This window comes from Prionailurus viverrinus, chromosome D4 (genome assembly GCF_022837055.1).
Source record: "Prionailurus viverrinus isolate Anna chromosome D4, UM_Priviv_1.0, whole genome shotgun sequence".
NCBI lineage: Eukaryota > Metazoa > Chordata > Mammalia > Carnivora > Felidae > Prionailurus > Prionailurus viverrinus.
The window spans coordinates 54,063,172-54,081,014 of record NC_062573.1 but is presented as its reverse complement, the minus strand read 5'-3'; the positions used below and the strand labels follow the sequence as shown (position 1 = coordinate 54,081,014).

At 35.7% G+C, this 17,843-nt stretch overlaps 1 protein-coding gene across 13 annotated transcripts in view; it reads right to left on the bottom strand.

The window, feature by feature from the left end:
* The window catches only part of PTPRD (protein tyrosine phosphatase receptor type D), a 534,534-nt gene that overhangs the window by 126,769 nt on the left and 389,922 nt on the right, over positions 1–17,843 (bottom strand). For 9 of the 13 annotated variants that reach the window (XM_047830543.1, XM_047830548.1, XM_047830544.1 and 6 more), the window contains 2 exons: positions 16,952–17,112; positions 6,351–6,463 (listed from right to left, as the gene is read on the bottom strand). In XM_047830543.1, the coding sequence (XP_047686499.1) occupies positions 6,351–6,463; positions 16,952–17,112 (274 nt within the window). The remainder of the gene's footprint in view (positions 1–6,350; positions 6,464–16,951; positions 17,113–17,843) is intronic. The other 4 variants (XM_047830545.1, XM_047830550.1, XM_047830556.1 and 1 more) reach the window with 1 other exon arrangement.

Below are 17,843 nucleotides of genomic sequence, written 5' to 3'. Positions count from 1 at the left end.
CTTTTTCAGGTAAGCAGTGGAGAGCATAAATAAAATTCATTTTTACATAGGTTTCTCAAAATGGAGAATTTGAACAAACTGTATTTCTTTATATCAAAAATGTACTATTTCTATTCAATGAACCATAGTTTTTGAGGTATAACATACAAAGAACACACATGGTGTTCTTAAGCAAGGTCATATATGTAAGTTTCTTATGGTACAAAATATGAAGATAAATATATGTATAAAAATGGATCTTGTTAGCATTGATCCAATTAATAGCACTAATGGATCAGAAGAGATGCCTCAGAAGCTTTTACAGCCCATTCAGCTGCTGTGCAGACATTTCTGCTGCTGATACTGCTATTTCTGATACGGTAACTTTTTACCAGTTTGGTTTTGTTTTTCACAGCCCATCAATCACCTACCATCCATGTATGCTTTAGGGAAAAACATATTAAGGTCATCCTCAGAATGAAAATGAGGCTCTTACGTTGTACATCTGATCATCAATTTTTAAATTTCTTTTCTTAAAAGGTGCAAGTACACATTCTGGAAGTTTTTGTTGTTGTTTGAAGTTTATTTATTTATTTTTTGTGTGGGGGGTTTGCAGAGAGAGGCATGTGAGAAGGAGTACAGATACTGGAAGAATGAAATTCGCAGGAAAAAATGAAGAAAATTTCTGATGGAAACTGACAAATCAATGAAAGGGCACAGGGAGGAAGAATTTTACAGGCACAGGGAAAGGTGGTGGCTGGTATACAATATGAGACCATTAGCTATGTGATCTCATACAACTTTTTTTTTTTTTTTTTGTACTGGAAAGAAGGCTTATTTCTCTGAGATGCTGAAATTCTAAATTTGCTTTGTTGAGGAAAAAGTAGATATATGAACACATATCAGTAGCTTCTTTGGTTTTCTTAGTCATCACCATCTTGGGATGATATTATATTTATTTTCATCATTCTGTTCAATGCTGCAGGCTGTGGCTCAGAGGGGCTGCTACACTGCAAGTAAAGGCTTTTTTACAATATTTCAGAAAACTCTGTAATTGGCAGTCTCTAGGAAAATAGTAAATGTGCCTACCCTAGGACCCTGTAATCGCCATTTCCAGGTGTCTAACATTTGGAGGTAGCAACAAAGAGGTGAAAAGATGCGGGCTCAGTACTGCTCACTGCAGTATCATTTGCAAGAGTAAAACATGGAAAATAGCTCCCATTAATAAGGAATGAGCCACTACATTTTGTGTCATCTGTAGAACAGAATAACATCAATACCATTGGCTGTTAAGGAGATAAAATCTAACACACTAACTTGGGAAAAGGTTTATGTTTATACAGTTAAATTTTATTTTTATTTTATTTTTAATTTTTTTAACGTTTATTTATTTTTGAGACAGAGAGAGACAGAGCATGAACGGGGGAGGGGCAGAGAGAGAGGGAGACACAGAATCGGAAACAGATTCCAGGCTCTGAGCCATCAGCCCAGAGCCTGACGCGGGGCTCGAACTCACGGACCGCGAGATCGTGACCTGAGCTGAAGTCGGACGCTTAACCGACTTAGCCACCCCGGCGCCCCTACAGTTAAATTTTAAACCAGACAATTTTATGTATTTGCACCTTTCTATCTGTCTATATACCTGCTATACAATTTTTATCAATTAAAGAACTGTACATACGTGTAAAAAAGTCTAGAAGGATACTTATGGTGGCTATTTCTAAAGGGCAAATTTGGAGTAGTTATAGGAAATCTTTTACTTATATTTTAAATATGTCCAAAAAAGAAAAAAAAAAAAAGAAAAGAAAACTTAGAAGCATGGGGACATAGAGTAGGTTTTCTTTTCTAAAAGCACTTTTTTCACCTTTTCCAATTTATGAAAATTTTGAAACATAAAAAATATTTGCTATAATGCACACCTGTGTAGCTACAACCTATCTACAAAATTGTTAGCAAGCTTATTTTCTATTTTAATTTCCCCAATAAACATGTGCTGCTTTTGTAATCAAGAAAAAGAATTATTGAGAAGTAAGGGTAATAAGACGACTTGGGAAATTTTGGAGAAAAAAAGGGAACTTTTCCTCCCAACCTAGGCTGACTGGGCACAGTTCAGTTCAATTTTGTTTAACATGTAACTCCATCTTGATGACATGTTGTTTAACATGAATCCATCTTGATGCATACCCAGCTTCTGCCATCCACAAAGATTTATGAGGTTTAATACAGCATTCTTTTAAAATCATCTTTGAGTATTTTCCCCTTCCTCTACAGACCTTAAAGACTTGTAAAACTTGGTTAGCAGTTAGTAACTTTAGCATATTCTTCTACAACATCTCCTCTCTCCTTTACTCATTTTATCCAATTTTCCATTTCAGATGATAAGTCTAACCTTAGCTAAGTGATACCTTCTTACCCATTGGTACTCTAATTTTGAAGGCTACGGGTGATACAAACATTGTATTTGAAATACATGTTTCATACTTGTTCTGCCTGAGCCAGTACACCAATAACTGATGACTTATACATTATTTTAATAGATTGGGTAGTTCAGGTTTTAAATACAACTTATTGTATACTGCCACCTGAACTTTAACACACAGTATTCTGGCTAATAAACACATACATGGAAAATACCTATGAGCAGAGGTACCTGCTCTCAGTCAGGAAGATGTGAGTCTTCCTCACCCTGTTCAAATGCTTGGATATATAGTGTTTCACTAATACAGCAATTATATTGTCATCTGAAATTTGGAAAGTGAACTAAAACCATGTTTTTTCCCCACATCCCACAACCTTGCAAAGATGTTTATACTGAATACAACAGTTTTCTCTGCCTTTACTTTGTGCCTTAGTGGAGACACAGTGGACAGAATTCTGACATTTCTTTTCCTGACCCAGAGATAGGGATGTTTGTGGTACTGAGGTTCAAGGTATATTTCTTTGAAGTACTTACATGTTCAGAATTCTGTATTTATATGAAATTTATAATGTATTTTCAATACCTTTGGAGTATTGGGTAGAATTGAGGGAAAATGTCTGCCTCCTTATATCCAGTCTCTTCAACAAGAATAAAAACTTAAAAGTAAATAGTTTTCTCATCCCCAAGAATTTTTTGAAAAGAAAGGAGAATTCATAGAATTAGTGAACTGACTGATGTGCTTCCTTTACCTTCTGAAATACCTACTGAATTTCAAATTGAAATGTTTGTTTGGTATTTTATCTTCCTCAACAGATCCATCAGAAGTGGAAGTAAATTTGCTTTCATGAACAAGTTCAGTGCTAGGGCCTCATTATATAAATCACAGGTTTTTTATTTCATTGAAAGTCATTTGTTCGAAGTTAAAATCTGGATGGCTAATCCTCTACTTAGGAATACCATTAATAAGTATTGTCAAATTTTATGTTTGTGGATAAATGATTATATTTCCAAAGGTATGATGTATATAAAAGCACATTTCAGACAGTGAAATGGTTTAAAATCCAAAACGTAAGGAGCGTCATATCATTTGCTGTGTAACCCCTACTATAGGGTCATTTTATTGCATCATCCAGGAAAGCCTTTGGTTATTTGTGAACAAGAGGCAAGGAAAAAGCACAGAAAGGTTTCGTTAACAACCCTGCCTTCTGCTCTAATCCCCTTGGCAAGTAATTAGACAATTTGTAGCCATTGCTTAGAATCTCTACTGATTGAAACAAATGGTCACATTTCTATGAATTCCACATTGACAGCTGGGTCTAGTTTTTTTTTTTTTCCTTGACTGGTGAAATTTTCAGGACAGCAGGCCATATCAGAGAGCGTGGGAGGGAAATACACTGATTCAACAAGCCAAGCTCATGCAGATTGCTTACCTGAGCTAAAAGGCACAACACAGAGCTTCTTCCTGAGCAGAAGTGCTAGGACCTTAGGACAACTTCTCCTGCTTTATTCTCTTCCTCTACTAAATCTCCTCTCCCTCTTTATTCATCTTGCCCACTTTATTCCATTACCCATTTGATGTAATAAGTCTAACCTCAGTTAAATGATACCTCTTATAAACTCAGGTCCCCACTGTGATTTTGTAAAGCTATTGGTGAGCTAACCAATGTCCCTTCAAATGTAACATTCATTCTCCTTTCCAAGGACTTATATGAAATTTAATAGATTCTTTCCATAAATGGATCTAATATTCACATATATACTGGGGAGATTATATTCTTTACAGACTTTTTTTGGATTTGACCATATTTGCAAAATTACCTGTAAAAGTGAGAAGTACTTCCAGATGGAGGTCTCTCGGTTGAAGGCATTTCTATTTCCTTGTTTGTAGTTGCCTGTACTCTGCTAATAATCCTGTCTACACAGTTCTCATTCATACTTCCTTTTTTTTTTTTTAACTTTTAATGCTTATTTTTGAGAAAGAGACAAAGTGAAAGCAGGGGAGGGGAAAAGAGAGAGGGAGGCACAGCATCTGAAGCAGGCTCCAGGCTCTGAGCTGTCAGCACAGAGCCCGGTGTGGGACTTGAACCCACGAACTGTAAGACCATGCCCTGAGCTGAAGTCGGATGCTTGACTGACTGAGCCACCCAGGCGTCCTTCCTACTTCCTATTTATGCCTGGAATATTCTGTTAGTGCCAGAGTAGATGAAGGATAGCACTCCTATTGTTTTTCTTTTTTCTTTTTTTCTTTTGGAGCTATCTTTGCCTTTTCATTCTTCCTATACTATGCTTCTATCTCTGCCTGAAGACCAAGGTTGATTCCAATACAAATCATACTTTCCATAAAAGCCAGAGGAGATGGGGGCAGGGCTGAGCAGCAAGGTATTAAGTAACAATCATTTTCTCCATTTCCACAACATGCTGCTCTTGCAAAGGAATCATGTAGTGCATCATCTTTGTGGCTTTTAGGTCCTCTATACCCTGGTTTAATCAAATTGAAAAGTACATGAATTCCTGGGCCCATTATCAAGAAGTTGCCAACAGCCTAAAGAAGTCAGTACACTACTATTTCAAAAAGTGAACCGAGAAGGTTTACTACAAGAAACTCAATATCAAGATGCCTTAATGGGACACCTAGACAGAGACTCAACAGGGAGCATCTAAGGGATTACAATGACCCAAAGGACTCTATGAGTTTATTCAATCAACATTACATGTGCATAGTATACATTTATCAGCCGTTAGAAAATACACACAGGAGATTTTTGGCTATATGAACATTTTCTACTGCCTTTTATGCTGATTGAGGTAGATCTTTGCTTTGTAAAAACTGATTTTTAAAAAGTCTAACCTCATTTGAAATAGCATTTTACACACAACCCACATTTATGATGATGGTTTGTATAGCCACTTTGAAAATGCCAGACACTTCTTTCAACTTGTTACTAGTTACCATGATACATCCACAGGTAAAAAAGAAAGCATGTCAAATATAATAGACTACATTTTCAATTCAGAGTAAGTCACTGCAGTGTGTAGTTTGATAAATTTGAGGTATATACTACTGTGAGTTAACATGTCCATGTGACACAACATTTGCCAACAACTTGGGGAATGATAACACAACCAAATTTTAATCACACTTCTTAGATCAACTCTTTATTTTCTTAATTGTCCTTGGGCATTATGACTGTGCCACTCAGTTTTAGATCTCTTTATCATTTATTATTTTCCATTCATTTGAGATAAATAAAATTTATTTTAAAGAAAGCAAAATAGAGCTAGTCTTGAATTAATAGTATTGTACAAAATGCCCCTCAGTAGTAAAGATAGGTTTCCTCTTAAGCATTTAATATTTAGAAACAAGTATTCTTATCCTCAGTTACTTTATGTATCTCCCCAGTAAGAAACTCAACTTGGCCAGTGACATTTAGTATAGGTAATATTTTAAAAGAAACTAATTTTTATCTCACTTTGTTTCTTTCCCTCTCACCATCCTCCTTTCTTCACTTTCTTCATATAGACACAAATCAATAGGAAAATATGGAATAAATTTGTTATTTCCCAATAGAATGAATGATGTGACATCCATCCATCGATCCATCCATTCACTTTTATAAGATGAGAAACTGAATTCTTGACAGATAGGTATCATTAAAAATAATAAACTCTTAATCCCCCACAATGGTAGATATTCTTATAAGACTATAATGTTTCCAAAATTTGAAGATGAATTACTTGTTTTCTCTTGTCTATTCCACCTCAGATTTGCAAAACAAACTTTATTTCCTTTCCAGACTTCTGTTTGGTGAATCTCAATAATATTAAAATTAAAAAGCAGGATAAACAAAACTGTTCTAAATAAAGTGACATTCATCTCTGAAAGCAGTTATCAGTCGGCCAAAATGCTTTCAGTAAATACTATCTTATGGACAAGATGAGCCCTACTTCTTACCTGGTGTTTGAAAATTAAGGCGCCTCAGTTCTACTGGGTCTGTTGGATGGTGTGAAGGGACCTCCTTACTGTTGGGTATGCTGCTCTTTCTAGAGTCAGACTCTGCCCTCTTCCTGTAGGGAGAAAAATTTTTTTAAAAATGTAAGAATACAATAAAAAGCAATTGAAACATTTAAAAAGCTCCCAACTTTCTGTTTTACAACCATCTGTCAAGTCAGTTTTGTGACCCTGTTCAGGTTGCTTTACCTCTCTTGGCCTAGACCATTTCCTCAAGTCTAAAATATTTGCTTAAGTGAATGATCTCAAAGTCCCCCTTCAGCTCTAGAATTGAATTCTTCACTGCCTCTGCCATTAGGCATTAAGGGGGTGTTGGAGAGATATGCTTGAATCCTGATGGCTACAAAGTGGGTCTGCACTGAATTTTCCCATATGACAGACAGATGCAGTAAGTGTGTTCTAAGATTCCAAGCTAGCACCTAGAAGGAGAATTAGCACTACACAAGACCAACATCCCCTTTCTCTTTCAAATTAAAAGAAAGAAAAATAGTGTTGGCTGCTTATGATGTTAAGCTGTGATTAATATTTCATTAATGAAAGTCAATCACAGAAAGATCAGAGAAAAAGTAATTTCACCTACTGGGTAGTCTCACTCTTCCAATGATCATTCATGGCATATGTGAACCATTAATAATGCCTTGTTATAAGTAATTCTTCACACAATGCATTTCATCTTTGTTTTAATTACTATCTACTAGTTTTATTAAATAACTTTGTTTAGGGTGTGATAATGTAATAGCAACAAATGTCTATGCAAGGAACATCAGGTTTTTCTTCATAAGATTTCTTATTCATTTTTTTCAAACCTTCCAAAATGCAGAGTGCTGCCTAAGTATTTTCTTTAAGGTTAAATTAGATTAAAACCTCAAGAAATGGAGACCTTTTCAAGCAGTGCTTTATTCTGTATTTATTCAAATACTGACTCCAGCAATCTCCAGGCTACAGTCGTAATCCTTGTGTCCACCCCTGTTTAAAACAAAGACATTCTTTTTTGGGGAAAGGGGCACAGTGGTGCTCAGGAACACTCCCTTGTCTTTCTGATATGACTGTCTCACAGCTCATTAGTGTTGCTGTGGCAATGGGATCCCATTGAGTGCCACCCAGGTCGTTCCATGGTAAGCCAGAGGGCTCCTGTTAAATAGCCTTTCTTTCCATCTCTGCTCATCTGTATAAAATAAAACTAACCAGGGGATGAAGGGAAGATTGATGCAAAAGGAAAGCACACTTGATTTGCTCAAGTGCAATGCCTTTGGCAAAACTGTGTTAATGGAATGAATTTTCTTGGGTGAGTCCTGTTAGACACCTTGCTCTCTCAGAACCTTGGATTAACCTGTCTCAGGATTTCCTGTTTCTACCTGAAGGTGTCAGGTATAGCCTAAGGACAGAATGCATTGCCAAGCTATGCCACGAATCAGAGGTGAGCACTGAATGTCAGGTGTGCCAAAAGTACTGGCGGTTCCAGTTGTATGGAGTGGAAAATGAGAAGCAAAGTAAAAGCAGAGCTGAGGGCTGACAAGAAAGATGTGAGAAGAAAGAGAAAGAGTGGCTCAAAAGACCATGTGAAAGAAGGACATGGTGACCAGTTTCAGAATGGAAAATGCCACTATGATTAGGCTGTGGCTATGTGACTCATAGAGATTCATTTTACCACCAAAGGTATAGAAGCTAAATGGGCTCATGAAATGCCATGGACTGCTAGTCAGTCAGTCCCATGTGTAACAATCATACACTTGGCCTTCTCAATTCAAGGGACCCAGAGGCCCTCCTTAAACTTCTTTTGTTCCAAATGAGCTGGCACAGATGCATCTCTTTACTGATGTGCCAGACATAATGATTAAAACCTGAATTTTTATCCTTTCTCAAAGTGGCCCCACTGTCTTTCTTGCGGGATTATGGGGCCAGATGTAGAAATACCTGGGCAAGGAAACTGGGTCACTCTTGTAGGTACTGTGGAACATGCTCCTTATCTTTTCAGTGAGGCCAAGCTGAGTGACACTGAGACAAAGGGACAGAAGAGAATACTCTCTAAAGAAATTTAGTCTGTTTCTCTGGTGCCAGGAAAGGTGAATGTCACATCTTGTTGCCCAGATGAATCTCAGAAAACCCAAAGCTTGGGACTAAAACTGCCATGTATAGTTGTGACAAAGTTGGGGGGGGGGTCCTGACATTTAATAACTAACTTTTCCCTGACTTTATCTGTTCAAATAAATTACTTCCATGATCTCAGACTCAAAAATCCTGTAGCCATCTCAGAAAACCAGCTATTTAAATTTCTTTTTTGCTTAGTTTAGTTCTGGTGATCACAACGTGGGTACTGGCTGCCCACACTTTCATCACATTATTTTTAAACACAAATGTGTTAAAATGGTTGTTTTCTAACAGAAAGGATTTCTAAGAAATGTTTGCAAGATGAAGAGTTTGGTCATCATTGGTAACAATGATAAGTAGCTTTAAAAATAGAATTTACTGCCATAAAGGATTAACTAGTATATGAGGGTCTAAATCAGGCCCAACAGGAACGTCTGTGGTCATATTTTTCCTGACAGGTTTTCAGAAGTCTCATTATTCACATTTTCATTTTCAACTAGAAAAAAGTGAAGAATAGTGACTACAAGCATATTTGAATTTTGCCTTGCTATTTTATTTTTTCTGTTAAGATTATAAAGTCCTGTTATAAGCTTATTTTCTGCAGAGAGAAATATGTACTACATGCAGGAGGTATATGGGTGAAAAGGAAATGCAAGATCACTTGACATTTCAGATATGGTGGAAACAGAATCATGAAAATATGTGGTGGTTTGGGATGGGAACCACATATAACAAAGATGCTACTTTGTGGTCTAAGGGGTTTTTTATCTTCACTTAATCTCACCTTGGTCTAAGGATGAGATATGAATCTACTTACTTAGAACAAAGATATTCGGATATATGGGCAAAGGCTTTTGGAAGAACGATGCATCTATCTGAAATCCCTACTTTGGCTGAAAAACAAAACGTATTTTGCATGTGTTTTTGGGTGGATTAATGAAAACCAGTGATATTAAAAATAATTAAAAAAAAAGATACCCTACAGAAGTATTAAGTTACCTATGAGTAGAAGTGTAATGTAGCTTACTGACCAGTGTTAAGTAATTTTGAGAAAATAATACAGCCATGGTTCTCAAACTTTAGCATGCATCTGAATCCCCTGGAAGGGATTACTAAACTATAGACTGTTGCACTCACACCTAGAGTTTCCGATTCACTAGGTCTGGGGTAGGTAGTCTAAGAATTTGTATTTCTCTCAAGTTTCCAGGTGAAGCTAATGCTTCTGCTGCTGGTCCAGGTAACACTCATTGGGAACTACTGGAATATAGAACTGGGAGGACTAGACAACTGAGATGAGCACTGAGATCCTTTTCTTAGTTTAAGTTTCATCAGAAGTTTCTACCTGTCAATATAGATATGAAGATAGATATACATATAGATATGTTAGAAAAGTAGGTTTGATTGGACCAGTCCTTCAATAATCACACAGATAGCTAGTGCTTTTATTATTATTATTCCTACTACTACTACCATTGCTGCTGCTGCTGTTATTATTTGAGTCTGGAAAGCATGGAAATAATTTGGAATGATGTCAGAATTTTCACAAATGCATGGCCGTCAATATTTACAGGATATTAAAATGCCATTAGTGCTCTTGTATTGGGAGGTGACCTCAGATCAAACTTAAAAGCCAATCTTAAGTAAAAACAAACAAAACAAAACAAATGTCTTAATGGAACACCTCACATCTCTTTTCTGTAGACACATTAACACATACAAATGCTCATACAAAATGCAGACTGGTTTCATTACCTTCTAAATTTGGCTTTACATAAAGATAATTTGTTATTTATATTTATATAGACAAACTAATTTATTTCCCTCAGAATTATTTCAGTACCAATATTTTAATATTTTATATATCTAGGCTTTGTCCATCTTCCACCTGCCAGGTGACACCTTTTATATCCAACCTCCACCCTCACCCCTTCAATACTTCCAATGGCTACCAGTGTCTTACTGAGCATTAAATGCGGTTTGTTCTCTATTCCTCACCTGTCAGGTTTACTGCTCCATTTTAATGCAGCAAAAAAAGAAAAAGAAAGGCTCAATGTTAGTTGGCCAATGGTAACAAGAGTAACTATGACAACGAAGATTTAAGAAAAACTGCTCATAAGCAGGGCACATTAACTGACACACATTAGGAAATGACAGTGTATCAAAACATTTAAAGGACTCTAATTATGAGTTGAATGGAGGATATGAGGGTATGTAGCTAAATAAAGCATTTTGTGCACATGTTAATGTCACATTCGCTTATATCCACCAAGGTACAAAATATTGCCACAATTAATTATATCCCAGAAAGTGATGATAGAGATATAATCTGACTTTTATAAAACATGCCATGAGGAAACTACTAATGTACTTAATGGAAATACAACATAATTCCATGTAAGAAATGTGTTCATCTAAAACAAAGTCTTAAGAGGTGTGTTATTTCTTTAATAGGGTATCTGCAAATCCACTGAACTGCAGAAAAATGTGCACAATGGTAGAATACACTATGAGGTAATAAAGTGGCAAAAATGATTTCTTCAAACTCCTTTTGACGAGTAAGGTTATTATAAATCTTTTCTCCAATAAAAGATCAAATACATTTTCAGTTTGGGGAAAAGTAATACTCATCATTATAAATCTACAGAGCATGACCCATATATATCACTGGGCTAATCTTGAAAGTATTTTATTACCAGCCATTGACATGACAGATATTTTCCCAGTCAAAGAGGTGCTCCTGTCTGTGAACACATCTAACTCATGCTCATGTGATAATATGTAGATTGTTTAGATAACTATGTTCTTTATGCAGAGAGCATAACTATTACCTGAAAAGAATTAATCTGAACAATCTCAACAGTGAGGCAAATTTCAGAGTTTTTAATGAGTTCTCAAATGCAAAATAGAGAACTGAGTCTACCTGAATGTCAATGAAATATATACCCAAGTTGCTAAAGTATCTAGCTTAGAGATAATCCAGTCTATCTCCTTTCAAAAATACAAAACCCACATTTAAATTTTACAAACACACACATACAAGGTGAATAATGAAAATGATATCAAAAATACTGTTTTTTTTTATTCTTAATTTTAAAATGATTTACCTAGTGTTGTGGGTCTTAAAAATCCTATGTATATATGTTTCTAACTTCCTTGTTTTTAATCAAGGAGATATTTAGTGAATCATCATAGGATAATCTGTTTCTTTGGATGGAAGAGAACTACTTAGTGAATTATCAGTTTTTTATATTAAAATGTTAAATAATCTGATGAACAAATGCATAGCTAGTGTGTGATTCACTCCCTCTTCCACAGAAATGTCAGACTCACCACACACCCTGGTACATATTTGGTGCAAGTATCTAAGTTTGAAGGCTTTGGAAGCTTATAAATTTAAATTATAGGCTGAGGATTTTATTAAAGCTCTTGCCAGTCAAGATGAAGGTGATATTGCATGATGGAGTAAATAAGTGGAGGGGATTGAGTTTGGAATTTGTTTAATGCCATTGATTTGTATAAATTTGATTACTCAATATTCCTCTGTGCCATGCACTTTACTAGGCATAAGGGCTAAGTGTGAGGAAATGACAGCATCCTTGACCTCTAGTTTAGAGGTGGCAAGAAAGACAAGAAAATAGGAAAATCTAGTAATGTGGTAGGTTCTGTAACATTAGATAAGTGGAAAGTGCTTTAACAGCATAGACAATAGAACCCTAGGGCAGCCTGAACTGGTAGAGAGAATAGAGCAAAAAGGAGGCACCCAGAAAAGCTTTTTGTTTAGGTGGGCATCTTATTTTACTACTAAAGGATGTTTTAGAGTCAGTCAGGCCAAGAGGAGAGGCTGGGGAGACAGAGGAAAGGTGTTTCAGGTATATGGAAGGATCTACTCAAAGGCCAGAAGGCAGAAACAATTGGACAATCAATTGTCCAGTGTGGTTGGGCATGGCAGCATATCTCTCCATAGCATCTCAAAATATCCTGATCTGTATTTCTTTCTTTGATTACATCTTGGAAATATGTAAATTTGATACAAAAAGAGAAGACTAACAAAGCACAGACCACAGAGAGCAATCTTGGATCTACAGGAAAAGCTTGAAAAGCTAAGGCCTGTGTTTTAGTCTCATCTATTCCATGGCCTTCATACATGAACATCTTCAGGTGGGAATGGAAAAGATTTCCTTGGTCTATAGTATCTATTTAGGTTAGACTATTTCTATTTAAGGATATTAGTTTTGTCTAGATAGTGCCTGAGATCTTTACAAACTCCTAATCCATATTTTCTTTTTTTCCATGGTACATAGTAAATACTCCTCATTCATCTTGAAATGCTTTTCCATAGAGTCAGGTTAACATTTTATTTTATTTTATTTTTCAACGTTTATTTATTTTTGGGACAGAGAGAGACAGAGCATGAACGGGGGACGGGCAGAGAGAGAGGGAGACACAGAATCGGAAACAGGCTCCAGGCTCTGAGCCATCAGCCCAGAGCCTGACGCGGGGCTCGAACTCACGGACCGCGAGATCGTGACCTGGCTGAAGTCAGACGCTTAACCGACTGCGCCACCCAGGCGCCCCAGCATTTTATTTTAAGTATCTTCTATATAAGTAATTCCCGGACTGTTCTAACACTAATAACTAAAAAGCCTTACACATGTAACAAGTGTACAGGGTAGAGGGAGATCTAAGAGTGTTCATTTGCTTTTTCTTTTCTTTTCTTTTTTTGTGGGGTGGATGAATGAAGGGCAACCTGGAGTCATATTAAAAAAAAAAAACATACACATACTGGAGGCAGAAATAATATAGCAATAGAACTATTAGGTGGTGTTTTAGGTTCTCAGATTATAGAGCATTATTAAAAGGTCCAATTATCTAGTCTACCCACTTACTTTATAAATGAGGAAACTGAGGCCCAGAGTGTTAGCATGACTTTCTATCACAATTAGCTACCTACTCACAGAGCTGGAACTTAAGTTTCCTGATTCCTGATTTTCTGATTAGTGTTTTTTTAAACCTTTATACCATCTTATCTCTGTAATTTACATTTTGAAATATTGCATATATCACATATAGACAACAAAATAAAAAAAAATAGGGCAAAATAATCCATAACACTAAAGACCTACCAAATATATTTTAATTTTCTGATGGTTCAGTGGGTATTGTAGGGTCCTTACAAAGCCTCAGTTGATGTTGTTTTGTCATTGATTATCAATGTATTATAGGTTTACAAATTACTAGATTAAAAATAAAGTAAAATAAATACAATGTGAGATAAAATAGTGTAATGGTTCCACGTTAATATAATTAATAGGAATAAGTCTCAGTCTTCTCACACAGATCTATAAAATATTCTTCTTTATATGAACAAACCATCCATAGCTATAGACCTACTCTTAAGGCAAGTAGTTTTATAAGCAAGTGTATGTGATTAGGTGGGATTATCAAGATAATATGAGTTGATAATATTTAATAATAATAATGATAATAATAATTGTATATTCAATTCTGAGTCATTAACAACAACCTATGTGTAAAATGAAAGGCAGCCAAAAAGAGGGATGAAGTATTTATTATATAATTAACTTTGTTCAGAATCCAAGCTATAAAAGACACTATTCATTGCCTGCAGAAGATTTCCTCTTGAACTGCCTCATGATAATCAAGAAGGACATTGTTGGGTCTACTTGAATTTCAAGTCAGGAATGTTCTTTACTGCTGAAGCAAGCATTTCTATTTCAGAAATGTTTCATGGGCCTTCAGATGGTTAGCTAAATATACTTGGCATTCGAGGATGTGTGCATTTCCCAACAATTGCATTAGACGATGCTTACATATGCACACACTAAAATGCAACTCTATTTTAACAGAGTCATAAAATCTTTAAATGTGATGCCTTTTTTTGAAGGATTATAAAAAAATATATAACTGAGTTGAATTTTTCTTCAAGCACATGCACATGCGCAAATAATTACAGATCTTTAAAAAATTGTCAAGGTTATAATCCTATTTCTTCATATTTACATAACTCACAAATGCCCTGCACATTTCTGTTAAGTGACATGATAATGATAGCCAGATATAGCAGAATGAAACACAACTTAAAAAAAATAAGGCAAGCATTTTGTCCATTTTGAATAATCACAAAATGTCATGTGCCATGATCTAGAAATGCAACCATAAACAAGCACTTTCTGATCTGACTCTTACAGTAAGATTTAGCCACCTAAATAAATATCACAGAAAGTAATGATAATTCTACTTTTAATCTTTTATTATTGTATTATCTTCTGGTAATAAGTGTAGCACATGAGCAGCAAAGGATACCAGTTCCTGTTTGGACTCACTCAGGATGTTATTGTTCAGGGCATGTGGGTACCTTGTGCTCTCTGTGCTTACTTCTTACACAAGAGAGGCAATTAAATATACACTGATACAATATGGATTGGAATGGAGAGACTGAAACCATTATCTATGAGGAGAGATTGGCCTTCAGTTACCTGTCTTTTAAGCTATTTTATAGCATGGGTAATGGAGTGATGGCAGTGATCAGGAAACAAAATAATGATGGGTATTTCTTTCTTTCTTTCTGACTCTAAAATAGAATAGGCAATTTAATAGGTTATGGTTATGAATTTCTTTAGTTTTCTTTAGTTTAGTTTTTTTCTTTTCAATGCTCTCTTCACACTGAAATAGAATACAGTCTCATAAGAGAAAGTTGCAAAGGACAAGTGTCTTGAAGGATATTTTTTTGAGTTGAGAAGAGGTTATAAAAAAAAAAGATTATTCCAGGAACATAAGAACATACTTAACAGAAGAATAAAGGTAGAAATAATTAATGTAAACCCAGTGAAGGGAGCCAGATAAATAGGATAAAGATATAATGGAAGTAAGATTATCAGATTAAGTATGTCAGCAAGAATCAAAATGAAGACATTCTCATTTGATTTTGCAAGTCAAGGTTATGAGAGGGGAGAAAGAGAGGGAGAGAGACACAGGGACTACTTTATAGTACAGGGAAGTGGTCATCTTCACAGGAGAGTTCTTAAAGGTGATACAAAGAAAAAGGGGAACATAGATTAAAGTTTCATAAAAATAAAATTTGGATTGGAAAAAAATAAAAAGTGACACAAAGGAAGATAATTTAGAATTTAGTCTACATGTTTATGAGTTTGCATTATATATGTTAATACTTACAATTTTATATATTTTGGTATTATATATATTTATTAATTTTTTAACATTTATTTATTTTTGATAGAGCACAAGAGGGGGAGGGGCAGAGAGAGGAGGAGACACAGAATCTGAAGCAGGCTCCAGGCTCTGGCTCCCGGCTCCTGGCTCCTGGCTCCCGGCTGTCAGTGCAGAGCCCAATGTTGGGCTGGAACTCACAAACCGCGAGATCATGACCCGAGCCAAGTTGGACGCTTAACCCAAGTTGGATCCACCCAGGCACCCAGGTATTACATATTTTTTAAGTCTGGAAGGATTTAGGGAAATAATTACTAATGTCCTCTTTGCAACTGACTAGGCAATGACTAGGGGAAAAAAAATATTGGTTACCGTAACAGAGGCAGAAATAGAATTGAAAAAGAGTGGAAGATCAGAAACTATGGAGTAGATGTGGATTCTCTGCATCCTAATTGTAGTGAAAAGACACTAAATCAGATCAGTACTTGGGAGTAGAAGGACTGAGGTTTTACTTTTAATTTTTTAAAGGAAAATGGTACCTCACATTCCTTATTGGATACAATTGAGAATTAACTATTGGAACAAAGGTTATAGAAAACAGAAGAAAAACAATTCATTCTCTTCCTTATTTTTCCTTGTTTTATCTTTAACTTTTAGCAACTTTCAGGGTTTTGAGAAATAGCTACAGGAAAAAATTTTAGCTCAGGTGCCCATCAGACTTATGAAATGGACATAAATGTGCAAATTTGTAATATTATTTGTAAAACCATGTTGAAATTGAACAATTAATCCACAGGAATCTACCCCCCAAAACAAAAGCACACTGTATACACTGTATGTTAGCCAACTTGGCAGTACATATATTAAAATAAAAAAGAAAAAGTAAATTAGAAAAAATAAAATTCATTTGAATCCCAAAGAGCACAAAAAAAAAAAAGAGCAATTAATCATCTAAAGCAATTAAATACAAGCTTGGAATTATCTGCCTATGAATGTACTCATGTTTCAAAAGCCATACAAAGTGCTCCTAATGCATAAAGTAGCTGAGAAGACTGAGGCTAGGATCCATGAATGCTGGGCAACAAAACCTATATCACACACTGAATGAGATTTTAAAAAGTGCAATCTTTACATTTTGCTCTAATCTAATGAAAGCATTGTGCAGTGATTACGGGAGCTACACTGAAGTATTTCAATAATAGCAACCAGCCACATAATGTCCATAGAAGAATTACCAAGATTGTAATATAAATATTGGGCAAACCTACCTTTTATAAAGAAGGATAGCTATGACAATGCAGATGATAAAGACCACTGCAAGGACTGGACCTACAACCCAGATCAAGCCTTCTTCTTCATCTGTGATTGGCTGTGGATCCAAATCCATTGACACAACGGGGTCAGAGTAGGGACTGGTTGCATACATCTTCTGAGGAAAAACAGAGTCTATGTTACTTATAAACTAATGGCTTTCTAGTGTATATCTCTGGCATTAGAAGAAGCAAGAATTTAGAACTTAGGATTTGATGTTAAGTGTGTGAAATAACATCAGTAAAAGAAGGAGGGAGGGAAAGGGATGAGAGAAGAGGTGGGAGATGAGGAAAGAGGAAAAAGTAAAGAGGTCTTGCAACCTAAATTTCCTAGCAGAGTGAAGTATTTTATAATAAAATCATTTTTGATGGTATAAATTAGTCTGCAGACACATCTTCATTGGGATCTATAGATGGCATATTAAATGATCTTACCAAGTATAAAGTACCAGCAATTAACTGCTCATAAAATGTTCAGTGAGTATTTACATTGTGCCAAGGTGTTATGTGCTGTGTGAAAATCAACAGAAATATTATAGCTCCAGCACCAAAGCATTATCACCCAGTCAAGGAGACCAAATTTAAAAAGTAAACATTTACAGGGAAAATGTCAGTATTTCAGGAAGGAGAAATGGAGACCTGTAGGTCAAAGGGTACAAAACCTCAGTTATAAGAAGTTCTGAGGACCTAATGTACTGTATGGTGACCATAGTTAATAATACAGTATTATGTACTTGGAAGTTGCTGAGAGTAGATCTTAAGTATTCCTCACCACACACACACACACACACACACACACACACAGAGTTATGTGAGATGATAGATACGCTGATTATCTTGTTCTTGGCAA